Source organism: Cyrtonyx montezumae, unplaced genomic scaffold (genome assembly GCF_038088225.1).
Source record: "Cyrtonyx montezumae isolate F1298 unplaced genomic scaffold, pur_monq_1.0 scaffold_8, whole genome shotgun sequence".
NCBI lineage: Eukaryota > Metazoa > Chordata > Aves > Galliformes > Odontophoridae > Cyrtonyx > Cyrtonyx montezumae.
The window spans coordinates 29223652-29245012 of NW_027072089.1; the positions used below are offsets into that span (position 1 = coordinate 29223652).

The window sequence follows — 21361 nt, forward strand, 5'->3', positions numbered from 1 at the left end:
GGCAGCACCACTCCCTGTGATTTGCAATTATGATTCATGCATTTTACTAAATCCCTATTAAAAAGGAACATTTGCTTTCAGATTTCCTTCCAGTCTTGGTGTATGGCAGCAAACATACACAAAGCCCAGACTTCAGAAGAGATGCCCCAGGACAACACCACCTTTCAGTTCCTTCTCTTCTAGTTCTATGCTCTTTTGTTTCTCCTGTCATTCAGCCCTGTGTTTTTATCTGATTATCAAATACCTAGCAGAGGAGGACTTGGCAGCGTTTAACGCCATTCAGTCAGCCAGCGGCCATAGAGCTGGGGCACGGCGTGAGGTTCTGTACCGAGTTCCCAGCGCTGCCCTTGGAAGCAACTCTCGAGGCTTGAGTTTCCACGACCGTGGGCTCCTCTGGGACAGCAGAATTGGGGCGCGACTGGGGAAATGAACGAAGCTCAGCTCTGAACCCGCAACTTTACCTTAAAACCAGTCTTAGAGCCTACAGAGGGACACATTTCAGTGCCACCTGTGAGCAGTCTCCCCTACGGGTGCTCGCCACACCCGAAGGTGCTTAGTGCCCGGAACCCCCGCACGCTCTCTCCGCCCGGGGGACACCTTACGGGGACGGCCTCCCGCGCCCGCTCTCGGGGGCGGTGGCGGTCGGGGGCGGGGAGGGGCGGTCGGGGAGGAGCGGGGGGCGGGCGCCGCTCGCTGCAGCCGCCGGGCTGCGGCTGGGCTGGGCTGGGCTGGGCTGGGCCGGGCGGCGGCGGAGCGCTCGCAGTCGCGGGGAGCGGCGGGCCGGGCGGCAGGCAGGCGGGCGGGTGGGAGGCGGCGGCGGCGCCGCGCTCGCCCCGCTGCCCTGGATGACGGGCGGCCGGTTCGACTTCGACGATGGCGGCACCTACTGCGGCGGCTGGGAGGACGGCAAAGCCCACGGGCACGGCATCTGCACCGGGCCCAAGGGGCAGGGCGAGTACGCCGGCTCCTGGTCGCACGGCTTCGAGGTGGCGGGCGGCTACACTTGGCCCAGCGGCAACACCTACCTGGGCTACTGGGCGCAGGGCAAGCGGCACGGGCTGGGCGTGGAGACGAAGGGCAGGTGGATGTACCGCGGCGAGTGGTCGCACGGTTTCAAGGGGCGCTACGGCGTGCGGCAGAGCCTCAGCACGCCGGCCCGCTACGAGGGCACCTGGAGCAACGGGCTGCAGGACGGCTACGGCGTCGAGACCTACGGCGACGGAGGTGGGCGCCGGCGGGGGGCGCCCCGCGCGCGGCGGCGGCGGTGGGGGGCGTGAGGGGGCGCGCCTGCGTGGGCGCGCGCTCGGCGGGCAGGGCCCGGGCCCGACCTCCGCACGGCCTCGGGCCGCGGCCACTCCTCAGCGCGTGGGGCGCCACAGGTGCCCCGCAACGCCCCGCCGGGCGTTAACGGCCGCGCCGGGGCTCGGCCGCGTGGCGCTCCCTGCTTATCGCGGTCTCCTAGCCCGGGATAACCCCCCAGCAGCCGGGCTCGCCGCGGGTCGGGAGAGGGCGAGCTCCTTGCGCCTCGGGTTCACTGGAGGGCTGCATGGGGCGGTGATCGCGGCTGGAGCTCAAGGAGCGCTTGGAAGTAGGGCTTGAGTCGGGTGGTGCTGAGTGCAGCCTGGAGTTGCACCCGGTGCGGGTCCCTCCCAGGTCGGGGTGTGCTCTGATTTTGTGACTGTCGCCGCTGGTCCCGTGGTAAAACGCTGTAAACTTAAGAACAGACCCCCGTGCCTTGTCACTGTGTTACACTGCTAGCATACACTGGTTACACTCCCAAACTCAAAGTGGATACTCAACGTGCATGAAAGCAGTGGAACTTAGCTGCACCCCGTGCAATGACTTGCACTGTGAACTGCGATGCAGTTTGAAACACACTGAGGCTGAGCGAGTGATGGATGAAACTGATCTGTGCTTCACCTCCTCACTCACTTTAGCAAGACGGCTGCATGCAGGAGGGCCGGGCACCCTGAGCCCATTTTATCAGTGGGGTCACTTAGGTCCACCTCATCTTAGCACACCTGTGTCATTTAATGTGCTGTGTGGAGAAGTAATCCCAGTGTTATTAAATTAGCCTTCTGCTGCTGTAATGTCATTGGTGTCAGTGGAAATGCCACCTCAACCTGTGTGGAGTTGCTCTTCAACTTGATCTAGTGGTAGCACACCTGCCCACGGCTTCGTGGCTGGAACTGGGTGATCTTTAAGGTCCCTTCCAACCCACGCCGTTCCGTGATTGATTTGTCCCATTGTAAAGAGCTGATCTCAGTTTTAGGGTTAAAGATGTGTTTTTCTTTTACGAAAAGGCTGCTTGCTGCAGTGTTGAGCAAGCTGTGTATGTAGTGTGCAAGAAATAAAACTTAACAAAATTACTGGTAACTTGTAACTTTGACATCATGAGACATGAAGGACCGGCCTGTGTGTCAGATGGGTTGAATGATGCTGTTGCTGGTTCCTTCAAGGAATTTTGGTAAGAGATTTGTGGTAAAACTACAAATAGTGTCAAAGAATGGATAATTCTGTATTATGCACAAGAGGTGTTTATTACAGATAGAATCCTTTCCTCTGCTGCTCTTCCTGAAATAGAAAGTGTAGTGAATTGGGTGAGACTCTTTTCCTTGAGCAAATTCTGTGTTACGATTTTTGTACCCTGAGCTCTTCTAATCCACTTGATTGCACGTGTTTGTAACTGTGTGGAAACAGTTTACTGATATGGAAAGCTCTGGTGGTCACTCTCAACTTGGTTATTGTCTTGGGGATTTAGAAGCGCAACCAAACCCACACAGATAGAGTTTCAGTTTCACTGCACAATAGACTCTGAATTTTGTTCACATTTATTTTGTCTCCTTGACTCGGAAGCTGAATTCTCAGTGGTCGTATTTTTTTGTTTGGTTGTTTGTTGCTTTTCCTCTCCAGAAAAGTAAATTGCTACTGAGTTTCTTTCTCAAAGTAAAGTTCCTTGTATCTCTGTCTTTAGGTTTCTCGTGGATACTTTTCAGTTTAATACCGGTAATTAGGTGGTAAATTTTGTACGTTTCTGGGCTTTAAACCATCAGGAAACCCTTTGTCTGAAATAGCACTTGGAATGTACAGTTTCCTCTGTAAATTATTTATTTTTATTAACTGAAATCTGTTAGCAAGGTCCCAGTCTTTTCAACGTGTCAATTCATGTGGACAGAAGATGTGAATCCCATTGATTTTAATGAAAGCATTTGTGAATGAAGCCAGGCAGTATGTCAGAGATGTTTGCGGATGGTTCTTTGTTTTCATGCTCTGGGTACAATGGCCGTATTTGCACACTAGAAGAATGTCTGAAATGCTTTTGCAAGGAAACTGGATTTACATATGTGTCCTTAACACACGGTGAAATAATTACAGGAAAGCTTTATTTTTACCTGAGAATACTGGTATCAGAAAATGGTGGTTTTTACAATGCAAATTGCTGCTTTGCTATCAAACTCACTAAAATATGGGCCTTTTTACTGTTTTGTTTGTTTGTTTGTTTGTTTGTTTGTTTTTAATATGTTCTTTCTAATTGCTTTGATGACGTTAGGAAATGTAGTTGAGGAACATAAACACCGATGGCAGTACTCATTGTTTCTGCACACACCACTTTGCACATCGTCAGTAGTATAGATCGTGCCTTATCTGAACGCTTTAAAATTGTCATTCAGTTGAATCTCTGAGAAAAACACTGAATCGTGTTGTAGGTCATGGTCCTCTGTTCATTGTACGTGCTTATGCTTGGCCTTCAAGGGACCCCTCAGGTTGCTCCCTACAGTGGTGTGGAGTTCAGTGCCTCCAGGCTGCCTTGATTTCACTGGGTCCCTGTGAATCCACTAGCCTACCTAAGAATTGTTTACAGAGGGATTGCAGCCTAATTTGCTGCTTCAGTACGTGTAAATTAGTTAGCACCTTATGATCCTGCCAGCAGTAGCAGTAACAGGAGTCCTGCTGTAAGAATATGTGTTGTTGATCTGTAGGCATCAGTGGCAAATGCATGTGAAGGCCATCAGCATTGCATACACTCATTGATTTCTAAGCAGTCAGCTTTCTAGGTTGTTTGTTTATCTAACATTTGAGTCTGAAGAGCACAAAAAAAAAAAAAACCCGTTGAGGTGGCACCTAAATTATTAAACCGCAGAAGATAAATGTAAAGGTTACAAGTAGGTCAAGCACTTCCTCGTGCAGTGGCCTCCATGATTTTTACACAGCATAGTTTTACTTTTGAGCCCCAAGTAGGTAATGACATTTACAGCTCTAAGATACAGTTGGGAGTATGGGGAGGGGTGGTACTATGTAACTCTAAGGAGACAGGTTATGACATTCTGCCTTACAGCAATTTGCCAACAAAAACAAAATTGAAAAGTACACTTTCTAATACTTTATGAGCTGGAACTGTGAGCACCTTCTTATGGTCAATAGAAGCTGTTGCTGAATGGTTAGGTGGTTGGTTTTTTTTTGTTACAATGGATGCCAAGCCTGCCTTTTAGAAAATAAAGCTGAGTGGTGTTATTGTTTTATGGTCAGAAACAGTTTTAAATTAGCTTTGCAATCACTGTGGTAACTAAAATTTTAGAAGTTGACCACCAGTGGAACTGCTATAGGCAGTGCTTTATAATATAAGATCCCAACACATCTTTTCTTACTATTCATATTTACATCCATGTATAGAGATAGGTAGATTTCATGTTTCTGCCTGTATTAATAGGATGAGCTATTCTATCACCTTAACAAAATGCTACAGCATACATTATATATTACACTATCAATATACCTTACATTTATTTTTTTAAGTATTTTTTAAGACTTTTATTTTTTAAAGATGTCTACATTTTTTTTCTGATGAAAAAGATGATGCAGTTATAATCTGATATGGTAAATCATATTACCTCCATTCTACCGGTCTGTTACATCTGTATTCTGTAAACTAGCCACCATGTACCATTAAAATATCTTTCCTTTAACATTTAAGTTAAAAATCAGTATCAGAACCTTTTTTCTTATGGATTTCTAATGTAAGAGAAAATTCTTGTTGCCTGCAAGGCTGCACAACATTTCAACTAAATATAATCCAAGAGCCAGTTCACTGTGAATCTTCCATTGCCTCGTTTGCTTTTTTTCTCTTTAGAAGAAGTTGACATTGATTATGTTGGCCTAGTAGAAAGAAAAATCTGACAAGTAAACAGCAGCACATCAATTGTCCTCATTATATTACCCTTTTGGGCAACAGTAACCACTTCTGTCTAAAGAGCAGGGAAAAACGTGAGCCATGAAGTGATTAAACATTTCTGAGCTTTCAGTATTTTCAAGTCAAAATATTAATAAGAAAAAATGCAGCATAGGCAGGCCATTTGTACTTAGATAAAATTCTGTGCTGGAAAAGATTGTTTCTGCTTTGAGTCAGACATTCAAATGGCGACGTGGAGAGACACAGCTATACTGCTGTAATGTAATTCTGGGATAGAATCACAATTAGAATTAAATTTATTATTTTCAAATGAAATTAACGAACTGATGCGGAATATTAGGTTGTCACATGTAGCAGTGCAGTGTACCTTGCCAGATTCTTGGCTCTAGCATGTCATTACAATACTAGGGCTTTTCCAGTTATAATTAAGGATGAAATATAGTCATTTATGCTCATAAAATATTAATATATTTTCTGTGAAATGTCTGTTTAATTAAGAAAAAAGCCTTCCATATGACTGTATTTTTGCAGTATTTTCAGATATGTCAGATTGGTGTTTTGTGCTCATGTCTCTATTTGTTCTTCCCATATGCTGCGTTTTTTAAAATAATCATGCTTCTAGATTCAGCACCCTTGCAAGCAATACAGCAGTAGGTATCCAGGATACAGAGAATGAGAAAGAAATGAAGAAAGTTGTTGGTTTATGTCAGCAGCCATCTGTTAAAACAAAAACTTTCCACTTAGAATTTTCTACCAACACAAAATAGTTACATTGTCGAACCTATTTAGTATTATATAAGAAAGAAATTGCACAAATGTAAATATAATTGCATGTTAACATTGAAACAGAGCTTAGCTGAAGAGGTGATACAGAAAAACAGTAATCGATAGGTAATTGACATCAACACAGCCAAAATACTGTGCTTACACAAAGGAGCCTGAGTATCAAAGCAACTGGATCTTTGAGCTGCATGTGAAAACTCCAAGTATTTCACAAATATGTTTACAAAACTTTTTTCAGTTTGAAGTTTGATCCTTTGTTCTCTGAAGAATCATTTTTAATATGGGCTCAATTAGAGCAGAATAAACTCAAAGATATTTTAGGGGCTTATTCATACTTCTGTATTAATATTCAGAGTCAAAATAGCTTTTAAAAGAAACAGTAGTAGGTGGATGAGAAACCTCATTTTTCATCTCTCTATAAGAAATTAAATAGGGATTAGAATGAAATGAGCTTAGAAAGAGAGTTGTCTTCTGTTTGCCAAGTGTGGGGCACCTCACACCTTCCTTTGGCTTTCAGAGCCCAGGCACAGGAGTATGTCTTATCAAAATGAAAATGCTTTTTGAGAAGGCAAGAAATAAAATTGTCTGAAACAGTAATCTGATGGAAATGCTGTTTCTTGGCTCAGATACAGCTTTGCATGTACACAGATAAGCATGTCTTCTCATATCAAATACCATGTTACTCTTCTTTGTACTGCTTTTTGAAAAAATACTCAAAAATAATTACGTTCACAGGTTAAACAATGGGATGTAGTTATAGATAGGGTGGTGTGTCGTATTCTGTTTATTACTGCCTTGTCTTCTGTACGTACTGCAATGGAAGGCAAATGGAAGGCAAAAAAAGTAGACGAGCCTTCACATTTCTGATTTCTGTCACAACATACTGTGGAATGTAAATAGAAAAACAGTCTGGTTTTTTTATATGTCATATCAGCCTTTCATATTTTTGATGACTGTCAAATAGCTTGAATATTTTTTTTATCTTTAAACCTGAGTTCAGCTACTTCTCAAGCAAAGGACCTACTATCCTGGGAATTACTCAACAGATGAGGTGGCAGTGAAGGTAGTCTGCTGTTTTCCTGCAACTCCTTACTTCAGAAAGGATAGCTAGAGTGAAGTGTAGCTTGCTTTATACCACCAGTATTTTAGGTAGCCGTTGTACTTTGTTTATGATACTGAGTAAACAAAAAAAATGTTCACAAAAAGTAATATATACAGTGGTTTTGTTTGTAGCATTTAATCATTTTCTTCCAATCAAGTATATTCACAATCTTTTTAAACTATTTTATTGTACAGTATGGCTTCATAGCAGTGATCTTTGGGTGGGCCTTGGGATCAAGACAGTTTAGTAGATTGTTGAATGTGTCCTGGCCGGAAGAGGTCTGCAGTTGTCTTAAAAACAAAACAAAACAAAAAAAAAAAAAACAGGAAAACAACAACAACAGAATGTTTACTGGTCCCTCTAGCTCTTCTTGTAAGCAGCTGGAGGCAAGAGCCAGAGTGCTCTGCTTCCTCCCTCCTTTCTTTCCCTCCATCCTTGTCTCTCTTCCTCGTTGATCACTTTAAAAGACGCTGAGGGAGTTCTGCCTTTCAGATTTCTTTGGAAATTTTGTCCATGGGCAGAACTGTTCAAAAAACATGATGATAGCTACTGTGTTTTAGTTGTCAAAATAAACTTCTGCAGCTTGCAAGGCAAGGGCTTTGGGAAGTGGAAGAATGATTTATGAGAAAAACAAGTAACAACAAGTATTTTATATACTGTACCATGTGTTGTGGGTTTTTTTCTTCTGTTTCTAGTTTCCAAAAGCAGACGTAACAATCCTGTGTTGCCAGTAGCATATTGAATGTAGACTGGTAGGTGTTGTACAACTTCCTAAATTTAATTTCTGCTAATTACTTTAAAAGGTACATACCAGGGACAATGGACAGGAGGAATGCGACACGGATATGGTGTACGTCAGAGTGTACCCTATGGCATGGCAACTGTGATCCGTTCACCTCTACGAACATCTCTAGCTTCACTTCGAAGTGAGCAGAGCAATGGCACTGTTCTGCATGACATCACTTCAGACAGTCCAGCTGGAACAAGAGGAGGTTTTGTGCTCAATTTTCACAGTGAAGCAGAAGCCATGGGAATTAAGAAAAAAGGAGGCTTGTTCAGAAGAGGATCCCTTCTTGGTAGTATAAAACTTAGAAAATCTGAATCTAGATCCTCAATATCTAGCAAACGGAGCTCTGTCAGGAGTGACGCTGCTATGAGCAGAATTAGTTCCAGTGATGCCAACTCTACAATTAGTTTTGGAGACGGTGACTGTGATTATTGTCCTGTTGAAGACCATGTTGATGCCACCACGACAGAAACGTATATGGGTGAATGGAAGAATGACAAGCGCAGTGGTTTTGGTGTTAGTGAGCGTTCAAATGGCATGAAATATGAAGGAGAATGGCTAAATAACAGGAGGCACGGGTATGGATGTACCATGTTTCCAGATGGCACCAAAGAAGAAGGAAAATACAAAAATAATGTTTTGGTTCGTGGAATAAGAAAGCAACTTATTCCAATACGAAATACAAAAACTAGAGAAAAAGTGGATAGAGCAATAGAGGGTGCACAGCGAGCGGCTGCCATGGCAAGAACAAAAGTGGAAATTGCAACTTCAAGGTATGTTACTGTAAAATATATTTGTTTATCGTTGACTTCTTGGTGAAAAGTTACAGTGTGTGAGCTCTTACTGTTGACAAAGTATTAAAAAATCCAAGTGTTTAGATGTTGTCTTTCATTTTCAAGTGAGTACCTATTGGCTTTACCTAGATGTATGAAACTTAGAAACTTAAATTGAGTAAAGTTTTTCATATATGTTCCATAATATACCATGAAAGTAAATTTCCAAGCTCATACATTTCTGCCTTAAGTCAAGAGCTTCTGCAATATGTCCTTACTGCATGGAAAGTAAAATTGCTGAAGAAATGTAGAGAATTACGTGGGGAATGTGAAGTGACAAAGGAATCTCTTCCCATAAACATCCTCTGGTTATGATTATTGTGTTGATAACTTTCTGTGAATCATCTGTGACTCTAAAATTGCACGTTTTCCACTGAGGATCTTAGCGTGCATGCATTTATCTGAGTGTGGTGTGAACAGTATAAGAATAATGGTTGAGGCTCTTGTGCTTAGAGGCTGTTGATTCAGTTGCCAGAAGAATATTTGCTGAAAAAAGGGTCTGTCCGAGGATTCTTTAGCTTTGAAGTATAGCTCTCCTGAGATCTAAATTAATCTGGCTTTTGTGACTACCACTTCAAATAGCAGTGGTCTTCAAGTATTTGAGATGGAAGGGAAAAATGGAAGTGAAGGAAAAATGTCACTTCCGCTGAGCGCCTAACCAACAACTAAGCAGAGTTGTCTGAAACAGAATTGTTGTACATTAGATCAGTGTAGACAGTGTTAATAGGTTTTACTATGAAGACTGAGAACTCTTTAAAAAGCTATTTAATTTTTAATGCCTTCAGATAAGTTTCTGTGGCAGTTTCTCTGTTGTTGGTTTTGGTCTGTTTCCTCAAGGCAGGCTTTTCTTGAAATATGCTGTGGACCAAAAAAGAACTCAGAAATGTGCATGAAAGAAAATCTTCCTGCTATTTTAGAAAGAGGCTGTCACATTACACTTACAGCTGAACAACTGATTCCTGATTTAGTATGGTCAGTAGTGTATGTTCAGTGACTCTCCTTTTTCTGACAGTTGTCAGGAATACAGAAACAAGAGAAAACTACATACATGGGAAAGCTGAAATGCGTGGATGGCTCATAGTAAAAAGTAGTTGAGGCATAAATATGAAGAAGTTAGTGTACTGTTCAAGAACCTTTATGAGCACCGGACACCAAAGTAACTAGAGGATAGCATATACTCTACTGCTTCTATAAATACATGTAAGGCATTATATGACAGCATACTGCATTAGTGAAGCAGAGCTGTAACAGCTAACTTTTAAGAAGTTCTGGATCCCATTTGTGTTTTGTCAGTGTGTGAGTCCCAGTTCTCAAAAATGAGTGATGGGATGTGTAAATAGGCTAATGGGCACTATGAGTCAGTAAAAAGCTGTTAGCAAAACTGAGATCATTAAGTTGCAAAGTGCAGTGTATGCACTTCCCCTTTTGGAAGAAATATGTCTTTAATTTAATTTTATTTTTTTGCTATTCCTCCTTCTCAAATTGCTGCTGCTTGGAGCTGTCCATGAAAACAGTTTTTATTTCTTGAAAAGAAGTTCTTGAAAGTGAGACAACAGAAAGTCATGTGCAGTAGTGCACTGTGACCGTGGGCTGCTCCTTTGGTTTTTCAGTTGAGAATCTGTTACAGTCCCATGACTACCAGTGCTGATATCAAGGTTACAGGTACAAGTTTCTTCTCATGTATCAGCCCTTGTACCAACTGAGCCAAAGGCAAGGAGCCCTGACACCTAATTGGACAACATCAAGCATAAATATTACATTCACTTCTCTTGTGAGTGCGTAAGGGACTCGTGAAGTAGGAAAGACATGACACTTTGCATCTCTCAAGTTTTCAGAATTCCCTTTAGGATCAACAACTGGGAGCAAGTCCATGGCATTATGTGGACTAAAGAACTGGCATGCTGGCAGAGTCAATAGCACTGACTATCCAAGAGTCTGATCACCTAGAGGAGATTCTGGGAGTGCCAGCATTGGTACTGTTTCATGTTGAGAGATCTTGCTCTCGTCATATGGAAAATTCAAGGTTCACTACTGATTTTTGACTGCTAGTTTACTAGCAGTCTAGGTGACAAAAATGAAATACCTTTGATTTAGAGTGAGATTACCCTGTTGCTGATGCAGTATATTGCCCCTGGGAAATTTCTGCAAACATAACTTCTGCAGAATCTCACTATGCTGGAAGTATGGTGATGGAAATTGAGCAATCCTACTTTCCTACATGTAGGTGACTCGAGATTAGGAAGAGTCTCAGAGACTTCAGCTGCACCCACTTCACAGTAGTTTTCCTGCAGTGTCTTAGATGAATGGTGGTCTTTTCTGTTTCTGAATCACAGAAACACAGAATGTCAGGGATTGGAAGGGACCTTGAAAGATCATCTAGTCCAATCCACCTGCCAGAACAGGAACACTTAGATTAGGTCACACAGGAGCACATCCAGGCGGGTTTTGAATGTCTCAGAGAAGGAGACCCCACAATCTCTCTGGGCAGCTTGTTCCAGTGTTCTGTTACCCTTACTGCGAAGAAGTTTTTTCTAGTATTCATGTGGAACCTCCTGTGATCCACCTTGCACCCACTGTCCTGTCATTGGATGTCACTGAAAAGAGCCTGGCTCCATCTTCCTGATACTCACCCTTTGCATATTCATGAACATATTTATAAACATTAATGAGATCACCCCTCAATATTCTCTCCTCCAGGGTAGAGACATCGAGCTACCTCAGCCTTTCCTCGTGAGGGAGAGCCTTTCCTCCTTTAATCATCCTTGTGGCTGTGCACTGGACTCTCTCAAGCAGTTCTCTTTTGATCGATATTATGGGGAGGGGGAGGAAATCCAGGAGTGACTCTTTTTCATTTCTCTAATATATAATAAAGATGCAGAGGTATTTCTGCCCATATGGCCTTTGAAAGTTTCCATGTTTATGTGCTTTTGCATGTCACCAGCAATGCATGCTCATTCAGTGTATTTCCGTCATGGAAGATCACTCCAGATAGATCTTTCCTCTGACACACATGGCACACACCAAAGATTTTCTATTCTGTTTTCTTCTATAGAAACCCTGACTCTTTGTAGTCAGATGCCTTCCTTTCAGGTTGTGATCTGTTCCTCCTGTTCATTCCCTAAACGTTTGCTGAGCCAAATGGAACTAGACCCCATACTTCTCCTTTAGGTTTCCTGCTGATTGTGCCAAGTTTGGCTAATAGTTAGACCAGTTGCAGATGCCCACACAGTCATCAACAAGACCAGCCACTGTTTTGCTTTATGTTCCTGATATCCTGTTATATCTAAAAGTCCTTAATAATCTGTGTAGTCTCCCTTTATCTATTATGACAGTTTGGTGTATGAAGAAAGATCTAAAAATGGGATTAAACGTAGCTTCTCTGATCCTGAATTTACAGTGGCTCTCTTGACTCAGCCTTTGGGGTTTTGAGGCATCTGTACTGAAGTGTTTAGTTTTAGCTGCAGTGTTTCTCAAAAGATAGAAGAGGAAGCTTTATAAAACTGTGCAGCTTATGGAAAACTGTTGTATCGGACAAATAGTTACTAGCCTCTGCTGCACAGATTTCTATCCAAAACAGATTATACATTAGCAATGAATAAGTGTTTTTAGAGTGGTAGTGCAGCCTGGGAGTTTTGTTTGTATATTACAGTTTTGCTAGCTATACTCAAGACAAAATATTAAGGCATAAATACAAAAATCCTAGATTTTGGGGAATTATAGAAATATATTAGATATATCCCTTTTAAGGTATTAAAAAGCCTTTTTTCTTCTCTCTTTTTTTTTTAAGTGATTATAGGCAGTAATTAGATCAAATTCATCTTTAGCACCCATTTGTGCTCAGAGTAGTCAGGTTTACCTCAGGTGTTTTTTTGGGGGCTTGGTCTCTAAAAGGAAATGCTCCTTCCCAGAAACTTTTAATGTATTCTGTATATTTCAGGCACATGTGAAAATGCATTAAAAAAAAATGCCAGAATGTGTACTTTACCTTTTGGAAGGTATTAAAAATCCCCCAAAGTTCACTGAAGCAAGAGCCAAACAGAAACTGGATACCAGACACTTCTCACTGTAGGGATTTTGAACTTCCTTTTTATTCCTGTTGTGTTTCTTACTTTAAACAGATAAGCCATGGTAGTTCAGTGTGAGAGACTGGCTTTTCTTTAATCTTTTTTTTTTTTTTTGCTTACTGGAAGTATATTGGAGCATTTCTTTCGTAGTTTGAAATTGCCTTAAGTTCTCTTTGGAAAAGCAGTTTAGTTTATTAACTTCATCACTACTTATGATGGTTTAAACTGTAGCAATTTTGAAGTTCAGTTTCGGAATTGAATATAAACCTGCTTTCTGAGTGTCTCTGGATGTTTTTACACGTGTGAGTAGCACTGGAAGCAGAAGGAATGATGTTTGCTTATGTGCAGTCCATTGTATACCAGATTCTGGGAAAGTCAATATTACAGGTTCAGAACTGAGAGCTTAGAGCCAATTTTTTCTCCCTTCAGATTGTTCCTAGCTAATGCTCAGCTAGAATTTCTCCTTTTGGAGTCATCTCCCTGGAGGAAAAGGAACTTTGCAAGTGCATAAAAGGGACAAGGTAAAATGACAGCAAAAGAAATAGGAGTCAAATGATAGTGTGTGGAGAGAAAGGAAAAAGAAGAAATCAAAAGAAATGAAACATTTCCTTGTTGATCTTTCAGCTCATAAAACAAGCAGGCTAAAGGACTGTACATATATATATATTTAATTTTGCTTTCTGTGGAAACAAACACTTTTATAACTCTTTCACAATTTTGGTGTAATTTAATAGCTTGTATTATCACTTTATGCTGCAAGACCTTTTGCCCACCTGGGAAGTTACATTGTCAGGAGTGTTCATTGCATAAGCACCTGCGGTTTCAGTCTGGCATAATGGTGCCTTTGTGTTAGGCACAGCACAAACAAATCACCCACATGAGAGACTTTGCAGTCTGGGAAAATGGCAGCCCACCAAATGGAAAGAAGCTGGCAGGCCTGTGAAAGGACCTGAGATCCAGATAGCAGTAAAATTAATATGTTCAACTAATAATAAAAAGCAATTCCTCCTTGTTAATTAGCTGTGTGTGCTTAGATAGCATTACCTTGCAAGCATCCCGTCAGGGCTCGCTTCTAAGGGCGATTAAGCGGTGCCTTTTCTGCAGCCATTTCTTTCTCGTAGCAGCTTTTTCAGACTACTCAATTTTATTTTTAACGTGCTTTGAGTCCAGGTCCACAGATGCTACAGCTTAGGTACAGCCTTTATATTGCAATATAAACTACTGAAACTCTGGGTCTGATTCTGTGCTGTGGGGCTGCTGCTGAGCAGCCTCAGGCTGGTAAAAGAGCCACAGGAGGATGGGACAGGAGGGCTGGCCTGTGAGCTGCAACCCAACACAATGCTTTTGGATTCAGTTATGAGTAGTGTTACAGCAGCCTCCTGGAACTGGTAGCTGTCTTGTGACATTTTCAGTGTTGAGGATAATTTAGAGAGCCTGTCCTGGCACTGTACCAGCCAGACCTGGGCCTGGCAGCTTAACATTGGCTTAAAGACTGGGCAGTGCCTGCTCTGGACTGTGCTGCTCGCTTGTCTGCCCCAGAACACAGCAGTGACAGTAGGGCAGCTGTATGAGAAATCAGCACGTAGATTTCTCATAACCTCAATTCTGAGTAAGTTTTGGTATGCTGTGCTGCATGTGATGGATTTGTTTGAAGGAATAGCTCAGTAGCTGGTTCCTTCCTGGTGTTTGTTGCCTTGCCTGACCACTGCACTCAGCTTGACCTTAACAGACTGATTTCAAGGGAGAACTATGATTAGGTGTGTGGAGTCCTGCAGTTTGTGTCCACACTAGATTGCAGCTGCCAGTACTCCCAGGCAGTGCTGAAAAATGTGCACCTCATACAGCTTTCTGTGGTGGGTTTGGCCAATTCTACCAAGCTTGCTTTACCCAAGAAACTGAAAGGGACACTTGGAAGACTATTGCCCTGTACATCTTTGAGATGCTTTACTGATCTTTGAGATAGCTGAAATATGAGCATTGTGTTGAGGCACAGAATCCATGAAGTACCAAACGTTTTTATATAAGACTGCTTTAGTATAAAGTTGCTTCGGTTAAAAAAAAAATAGTTTTAATCACTTTACTACACAGTATATTTGAATGTAACAAAATGCTGTGCAACAAAACGAATGTAAAAGAACTTAAAGTAAGCCTTCAAATACTACGGATAGTAATGTTCTCTACAACCTTTTGAGGAAAACAAAAAGATCCTGTGGGAATTACACCAGAGACTCAGATTTCAGAAACAACTCACTGGTAAAAGAATATAGTTTTGGATCATTGCACCATTATGTGCCGTGGTATGAATAATGATGTCTTTGAAAAAACAAACTGTAAATAGTTGTAAACAATCTGTAAACTTCATTACACATATTTTCTTTCTTAATATTTAATTTAATAAGATTTGATAGATGAAGATTTACAAAATTACTGTGCTGTCACTCCACTGGAAATTTAAGGAAGCCTCAAGTGTTTAAAATTCTTTTTTTATCAGAGTGCCTGTATCAAAGTACACTTATTTATAGCCAAAAGTCTGAAGAGGAATATTAAAAGAAAAAAATGAAAGGCCTGCACTGATTCTAGGGTATAGAATCAGTCTACAGGGTGATAGTTTAAGATTGAAAGTGTTCTCTGCTTTCAAGACGTAAGTGGATGCTGCCCTACTGCTTAAAATAAGCATGGAAGGAAAAGTTCTGTGTGTTTATTTTTTTTCAATATAAACTTTTTTTAGATGCCTCTTTGTTTAGATGGATAAGGATTTCTTGCTCAGTTTCCAGAATACTTGGTTTAGAAGCTGAATTATGTCAGTGGTAGTCCAGCAGATGAATATGAAAACACGATGATTTTTTGAAGGTATTGAGACATAGTAGTAAAAGGGTTTATTTGTTTGTTTTGGTGGACAAAGAATTAGATGAGCTGTTACTCTGACTCATCAGTTACATGGTATCTCAGTTTTGATCTGTATTACCACAGTTGTTCAAAAGCTAAGCCTCCAGCAGCATCTGTCTCTACTGACTTTCAGGGGAATTTCTATGATGGAAAGAAATCTCAATTTAAAATATAAAATCTGCATGGTTGTAGTGGACATGTGAACCACGGTGTAGAGCCACGAGATTCATTGCATGTTATAAAAATATACTCAGATATTTTATATCTTCTCTAGTCTAACTATATGCATAAGGCTAGTAGTGCTAGTAGAAGCTTCAGAGATTTACTTGTTTTGATCTAATACGAAGCAATTAATGCAAACATTTCTCAGCTTCTTTCCAAAGAAATCATGAAATTTGCAGTTTTTAAATGAAAAATTTTGTATGATAGAATGATTTTAGTAAATAGCTACAACAGAAGTCATTTAAATGATTTAGTTTGTGCCCCTTGTATTGATCTAATAGGATATCTTCCAAATAACAACTGATTGATTTCATGAAAACTGGTGTCGTTCATTGAGTGATGCTGTTGTCCTGAATATTTATTTATCTCTGATATGTATTTTAACTTCTGTTCATTTTTCTGGCCGTCAAAACATTTTTTTCTGTATTAACATGTCTAATAAACATTGGCATACATTTTCATATGCTGATTAGCCTTCTTTTGACTTCTTGACTGTGATGTTCCTTTTTTATTACTATTCTGCTGGTACCATGTTATGTTTTCTGCTTCTTCATTATTCCGGAGTTCTCTGCTTTCAAGTCCAAGGTGACAGAGTTGGTCCCTAGTAATTAGTATTCAGAAGTAGATTTATCCTGTATGAGCTTGTTTTCCCTCAAAACCATTTAAATTTCTCTCATCTGCAGCAAACAGTTGATTATTCTCGTCATTCTCCTTTGATGTTTCCCCAGTTCAACATAGATCTAGCCTCCCAAGGCTGCATATTGTTCCTGAGCTCACCACAAAGCCTATTGCTTTATTTATAAGGGGATATTGTTCTGCCTTGCACATCACTCTTACAATTAAATTGAACTTCATTCGCCTTTTAAGAGTGATCTGCAAGTTTTCTGTTGTGTAACATTGCCATTCACACATTCTGTCATTTAGTCGTTCACCCATTTTCCCAGATGTTTTATGAGTGTAAGGGGTTCTCAGCTCAAGGCACTATGCATATCCAGTGGCCAAACTTACCATTGCTTAGAACAGTGATTTAAGCTTGTATATATTATATTTTGTTTTGAAAGTGTTCTATTTTTCTCCTGTGTAGATGTAGGATCTACATGTAGGATCCAGACAGTTTCTGGTAAGGAAGTAGCTATGTTTTGGTCCTGGTGCCTTAAAAGCAAAGGTGGATTGCAAGTGATGGTGTTACCACATTATATTTGAAATCTAGAAATTTTCTTATGTTACTAATATAAAATCAGTTCAGTGAGAGTCTGCTCTTGTCTTCTAGGAGTTTAAAAAGAAATGCATATATATTTCTCTTTCATCCACAAGTCTGGTGGGCTGACATTTAGGCTTCTTTAGTTGTCATACTACTACAGTGTATCACCTCCGCTTTCCACTCCCATCAGTTTAGTGACACACACAAGATGAAGGAGAGAATGTTTTTTGCTGCTGCTTTTACCTCACTTTCAGATTCTGGGGTAACTCATTACAGGCATATTCTCTTTCTCTGAACTCTTACTCTATTTCAGTAGAAAAATCTGTCGGATTATGTCAGTCTCAAAGTTATGCAGAAGGACCTAAAATGCAAATGTGGAGAAAGGCAAGATTCAGAGGTGTCTGCTGATAAAGTGCTCTTTTGGCAGATACAGGCATGCATCGTAGCTGCTGATTTTGAACTAAGTTTTTATGACCGTCACTGTTAGGAACTTGACTTCCACAGGAGAAGAAGTAAAATTAATCATAGTTAACGACAGAAGGTGCAATAACTTCACAGAAACTGGTTGTGTGTGTAAATTCAACAGAAGCTCACTTTTTAAGCTCCCTTACTGGAATTTGTGGTATTAATTATATAAGCATCTTAGGAATATCTTGAAGAAGACAATGTACATACTGCCTAGCAATAAGATTAAAAAATGCATTTCAGGCATTCTAAGAAAGCTAAAATGTAAGAGTATAAGGAGATGCCAGCTGTCAGAAAGCCTTGTGAAAATGCTGTGGTGAACCACTTGAAGCATTAGCATGTCTTTTTCTTATGCCTACTGTTTTGAGTCCTGACGTTACCTTACTATAACTTGACCAAGACTTTAATTTTAGTTTTGCTAAAAATCTAATAATTACACGCATTCTGTTCATGTATACATGCATTTCTTGTCAGTCATTGGCATTGTTTTCTGATTCAGAGAACAGCGTGGTTTTGGAAATTGTGAATTACAAAGAAGGTGGGAATAGCATTTATCAATTCAAATATCAACAGAACAGATAAGTTGGTGAGCTTTTCTGATATTCAAATTGTTTGATTTGTGTGGATATGTTGAAGCAATTGTTGATAGCTTCTGTTGAAGAGTCTTTCCCTTTCTTCCCTGGGTGGCTAGATGCCTCTGCAAAACTGATTCCTGTTAAGAGCACCTAGCCTTCTCAGGCACATGGTTTCTTAACAGTGCAGTTTACAAGCAGAAGTATTTATCAGTTTGTATTTTCAGTTGAAACTGTATTATCAGAAAAAAAATGCGGTTGGTTTCTCACAATTATAAACATTATTTAAGATGTGCCAGATCACTGAAGACTTGTCCGTTTGCTTGTTTACTAATGCAGAGTTTATACCTTTTTCAGATAAAGGTTTTGTTTAAAGACTGAAATGGGGCAAATGAAAATTAATGCGTGTGTTGGGTTGACAGGAATTATTTCAGGAAAGAGAAGTATTACATTTTGGACCAGAAAATAAGCAAGCTGTGCTTTGGGTTGGAGGAAGGATTGTACAAATTCTGGTCTGCAGAAACCTGGGAGCTGGCTTCCCCATGGAACTAGTCCTTATGTTTGATAATTTGCAACAGATTTAGTCCAATTGTTTGTAATAATGCAGTCATTTTTGGTCAGCTGTTCAAAGAGTGTCCTTACCCATGTTCTTAGAGGCCAGTCTGAGAAAACCAGCTTCAGCTGTTTTCAGGAGCTTTGTCTGCTTCTTCAAGGCCCCTCCCTACTCAGAGAACTCTGTTCTGCTTTCTGTATACCTGAACATGGAAAAGATAATTTTCTCTGAAAAAAAAGAATGAATTGGTCTTGAAAATATTTATCCTGATACACAAAATTGAATATTCAAGTCAGTGTGTGACTTCATAGTGCTTATTTCAAGAAATAGTTTTGGTTTTGCACAGAAGTCCACTTGACCACAAATGAGGTGGCGTTTTTCTCTGGGATTATTTGCTTTCCAGTGCTTGCTGTTAAACTTTAAACCAGTTGATATAGTCTATCTAAAACTGATATGATTAACTGTCTCTTCAACGATAAAACTAAATTGCATGTTCCTTTATATTTTGGCAATAAATTGTATCATTTTGCAAGTGGAAGTTTCAAGGGAGACAGTAGTTGAATTTGTTTTGGTGCAAGTCAGCTGAGGAAACAGCTGTCTTTTCTAGGTAACTTTGATGTTCCCATCTATTAATAAATGAAACTTGGGAATAGATTAAATAAAACTTTTAGCAGCCAAGTTCACTGTCCTTTGTTTCAGACAGCAGGTAAGGAGTGTGTTAACTCAGGTCAGTAATTTCAAGAATGCATTCTGTCCAGAAGATGAGTTGCCACGTGCTTTGCCACTCTTGTTCCCATGCTTTCTGAATAAATGCATTTACTTCCTGTCAAGGTGACTATAAACTGCAGTATGAGGGAGAATTAATTCTGGAAACAAATAATAAGATTCTGTTAGTATCTCTAAGACTAAACATTGTTAAGGGTACATTTTCTTAGTTTCTGTAGTGTAGTTTTGTGCCAGACTTTAAGCATAGTATCAAGAGTTGATGATTTAACGTAATAATCAGTAAGTAATGTGCCAACAGTGTAGTAAAAAGGAATGAAGAGAAAAAAGTGAAACACTTGGATTTTAGAGGTACTTAAAAATTATATTTGTATCTTTTTATAGGTACTTCACTGACAGTTTTCAACAAAGTACTGTTTGGTTTGTTTGTTTTTGTTGTTTTTTTCAGAAAAGATAGGAATTGGTTTAGGATTTCCATGTGCCATAAACTGCAGAGTCTGCACTGAAATTGTCTATACAGTTAATATAGGCAATCCTCAATAATTATTGTTTATATTGTGGTGTCATTGTCTTGGTTTGCATTACAGGATTGCTCTTAGGAAAAATAATTATGAAAGCTTTCAGGATTTGTTTTAGCTCTTTTATTCAGTAATTTTCATATGAAAGTCACTTAGTAACCTTACTTAGGGGTGAATGCTGGTAATGGGAATTTAAAACTTTTTTTTTTTCCTTTTTCTGGAAAAAGTCAATTCCTTGTTTACATCCCTATATTTTGTCCCTGCTGTTGCTATCAGTATAATGTATTTTCTTCTCTTGGAAAGAAATGCATTCGATGGATTAGCAAAGTACTAAAAATATCTTTGCTTAACCACCAAATTATATAACCATCCAATTTCTGTCAGCTGCTGCTCTCATGCTGTGATGCATTTTAGAAATCTGCATTTTACATCAAATCAAGCAAAAAAAAATCTTTTTTACATCAGATCTTCTTTCAGAGATTCAAGTATGTTTTTATTCCTCTTTTTTCTAATATTAAATATTCATTTTTAATCCAAAAGGTTAAAAGTAGAATGTACTGAAAGCTTCTAGTAACTATTATCATTTCAAAATTTGAAAGTGCTGCTTCTTTCATATGCTGTATTACTTCTCTTTTTGGCCATGTGGTATGGTATGCCTGCTACTTTCTTTGGATTTATGATCTGTTTTGTCTGGGGGATATTTTTTAATGAAGAATAATTTAGATCTCTGCTGAAGGCTGTGGAAGTCTGAAATAAGATGAGTCACTTTCTAGAAAGATCTTTACAAATACAAGAGAAGATCTGATCAACGTGACCAGCTGTAAAGCTGGGTGTCTTCTTCCTTCTACACTTTAAGTCATACAAGTGAAAGGATTTGAAGGAGTTAATCTGTTCCAGTGGTCTCTGTAAGGAAAGAATATGAGGAAGATCATTCATCTTCTGTGAGATTAATGAAATCTTTTTCTCTTCAAGATTATCCTCTAAATTTCCCTTAAAGATCTAAAGTTATTTATCTCTAAGTAGTTCATTTCAGTACTTGACTGCATAAATAGTTCTGGTAAGTAAGTAGATGGTATAATTCAAAGAATTTTATGTGCATTGGTGGATAAGGGGAAAAGAGGCTCAATTGAAAATAATTAACTGATGCTCATCAAAAATGTGTGATGAGATAAATTTATAGATTGCAGAGTTTTCTTTTTTTCTTTGCTGTAATACACTGGTGTTGTATTGTGGTGGAACTGCTGCCTGTGATCACATTGCCTAGGATCGGGCTGCAAGTGTTTGTTCTTTGTGAATGTGACCAGACGAGTTAGCTTATATCCTAGGGTCAACACAGCATCACCTTAGACTTCAGCTACATCCGTTCCTGCTGTTTGTTTTTCTATTGTGTAGCAATAACGAAAAAGAAAAAAAACAAATGCATGAAAAAAGGAAATGATGTCATCAGAGCAATCAATTAGCATG

At 39.9% G+C, this 21361-nt stretch overlaps 1 protein-coding gene across 4 annotated transcripts in view; it reads left to right on the forward strand.

The window, feature by feature from the left end:
- Nucleotides 1–804: 804 nt before the first annotated feature.
- Nucleotides 805–21361, forward strand: part of JPH1 (junctophilin 1) — an 82897-nt gene continuing 62340 nt past the window's right edge. For all 4 annotated transcript variants that reach the window (XM_065753085.1, XM_065753082.1, XM_065753083.1 and 1 more), the window contains exons 1-2: nucleotides 805–1224; nucleotides 7877–8633. In XM_065753085.1, coding sequence (XP_065609157.1) covers nucleotides 846–1224; nucleotides 7877–8633 — 1136 coding nt within the window. In that variant the 5' untranslated portion in view covers nucleotides 805–845. The remainder of the gene's footprint in view (nucleotides 1225–7876; nucleotides 8634–21361) is intronic.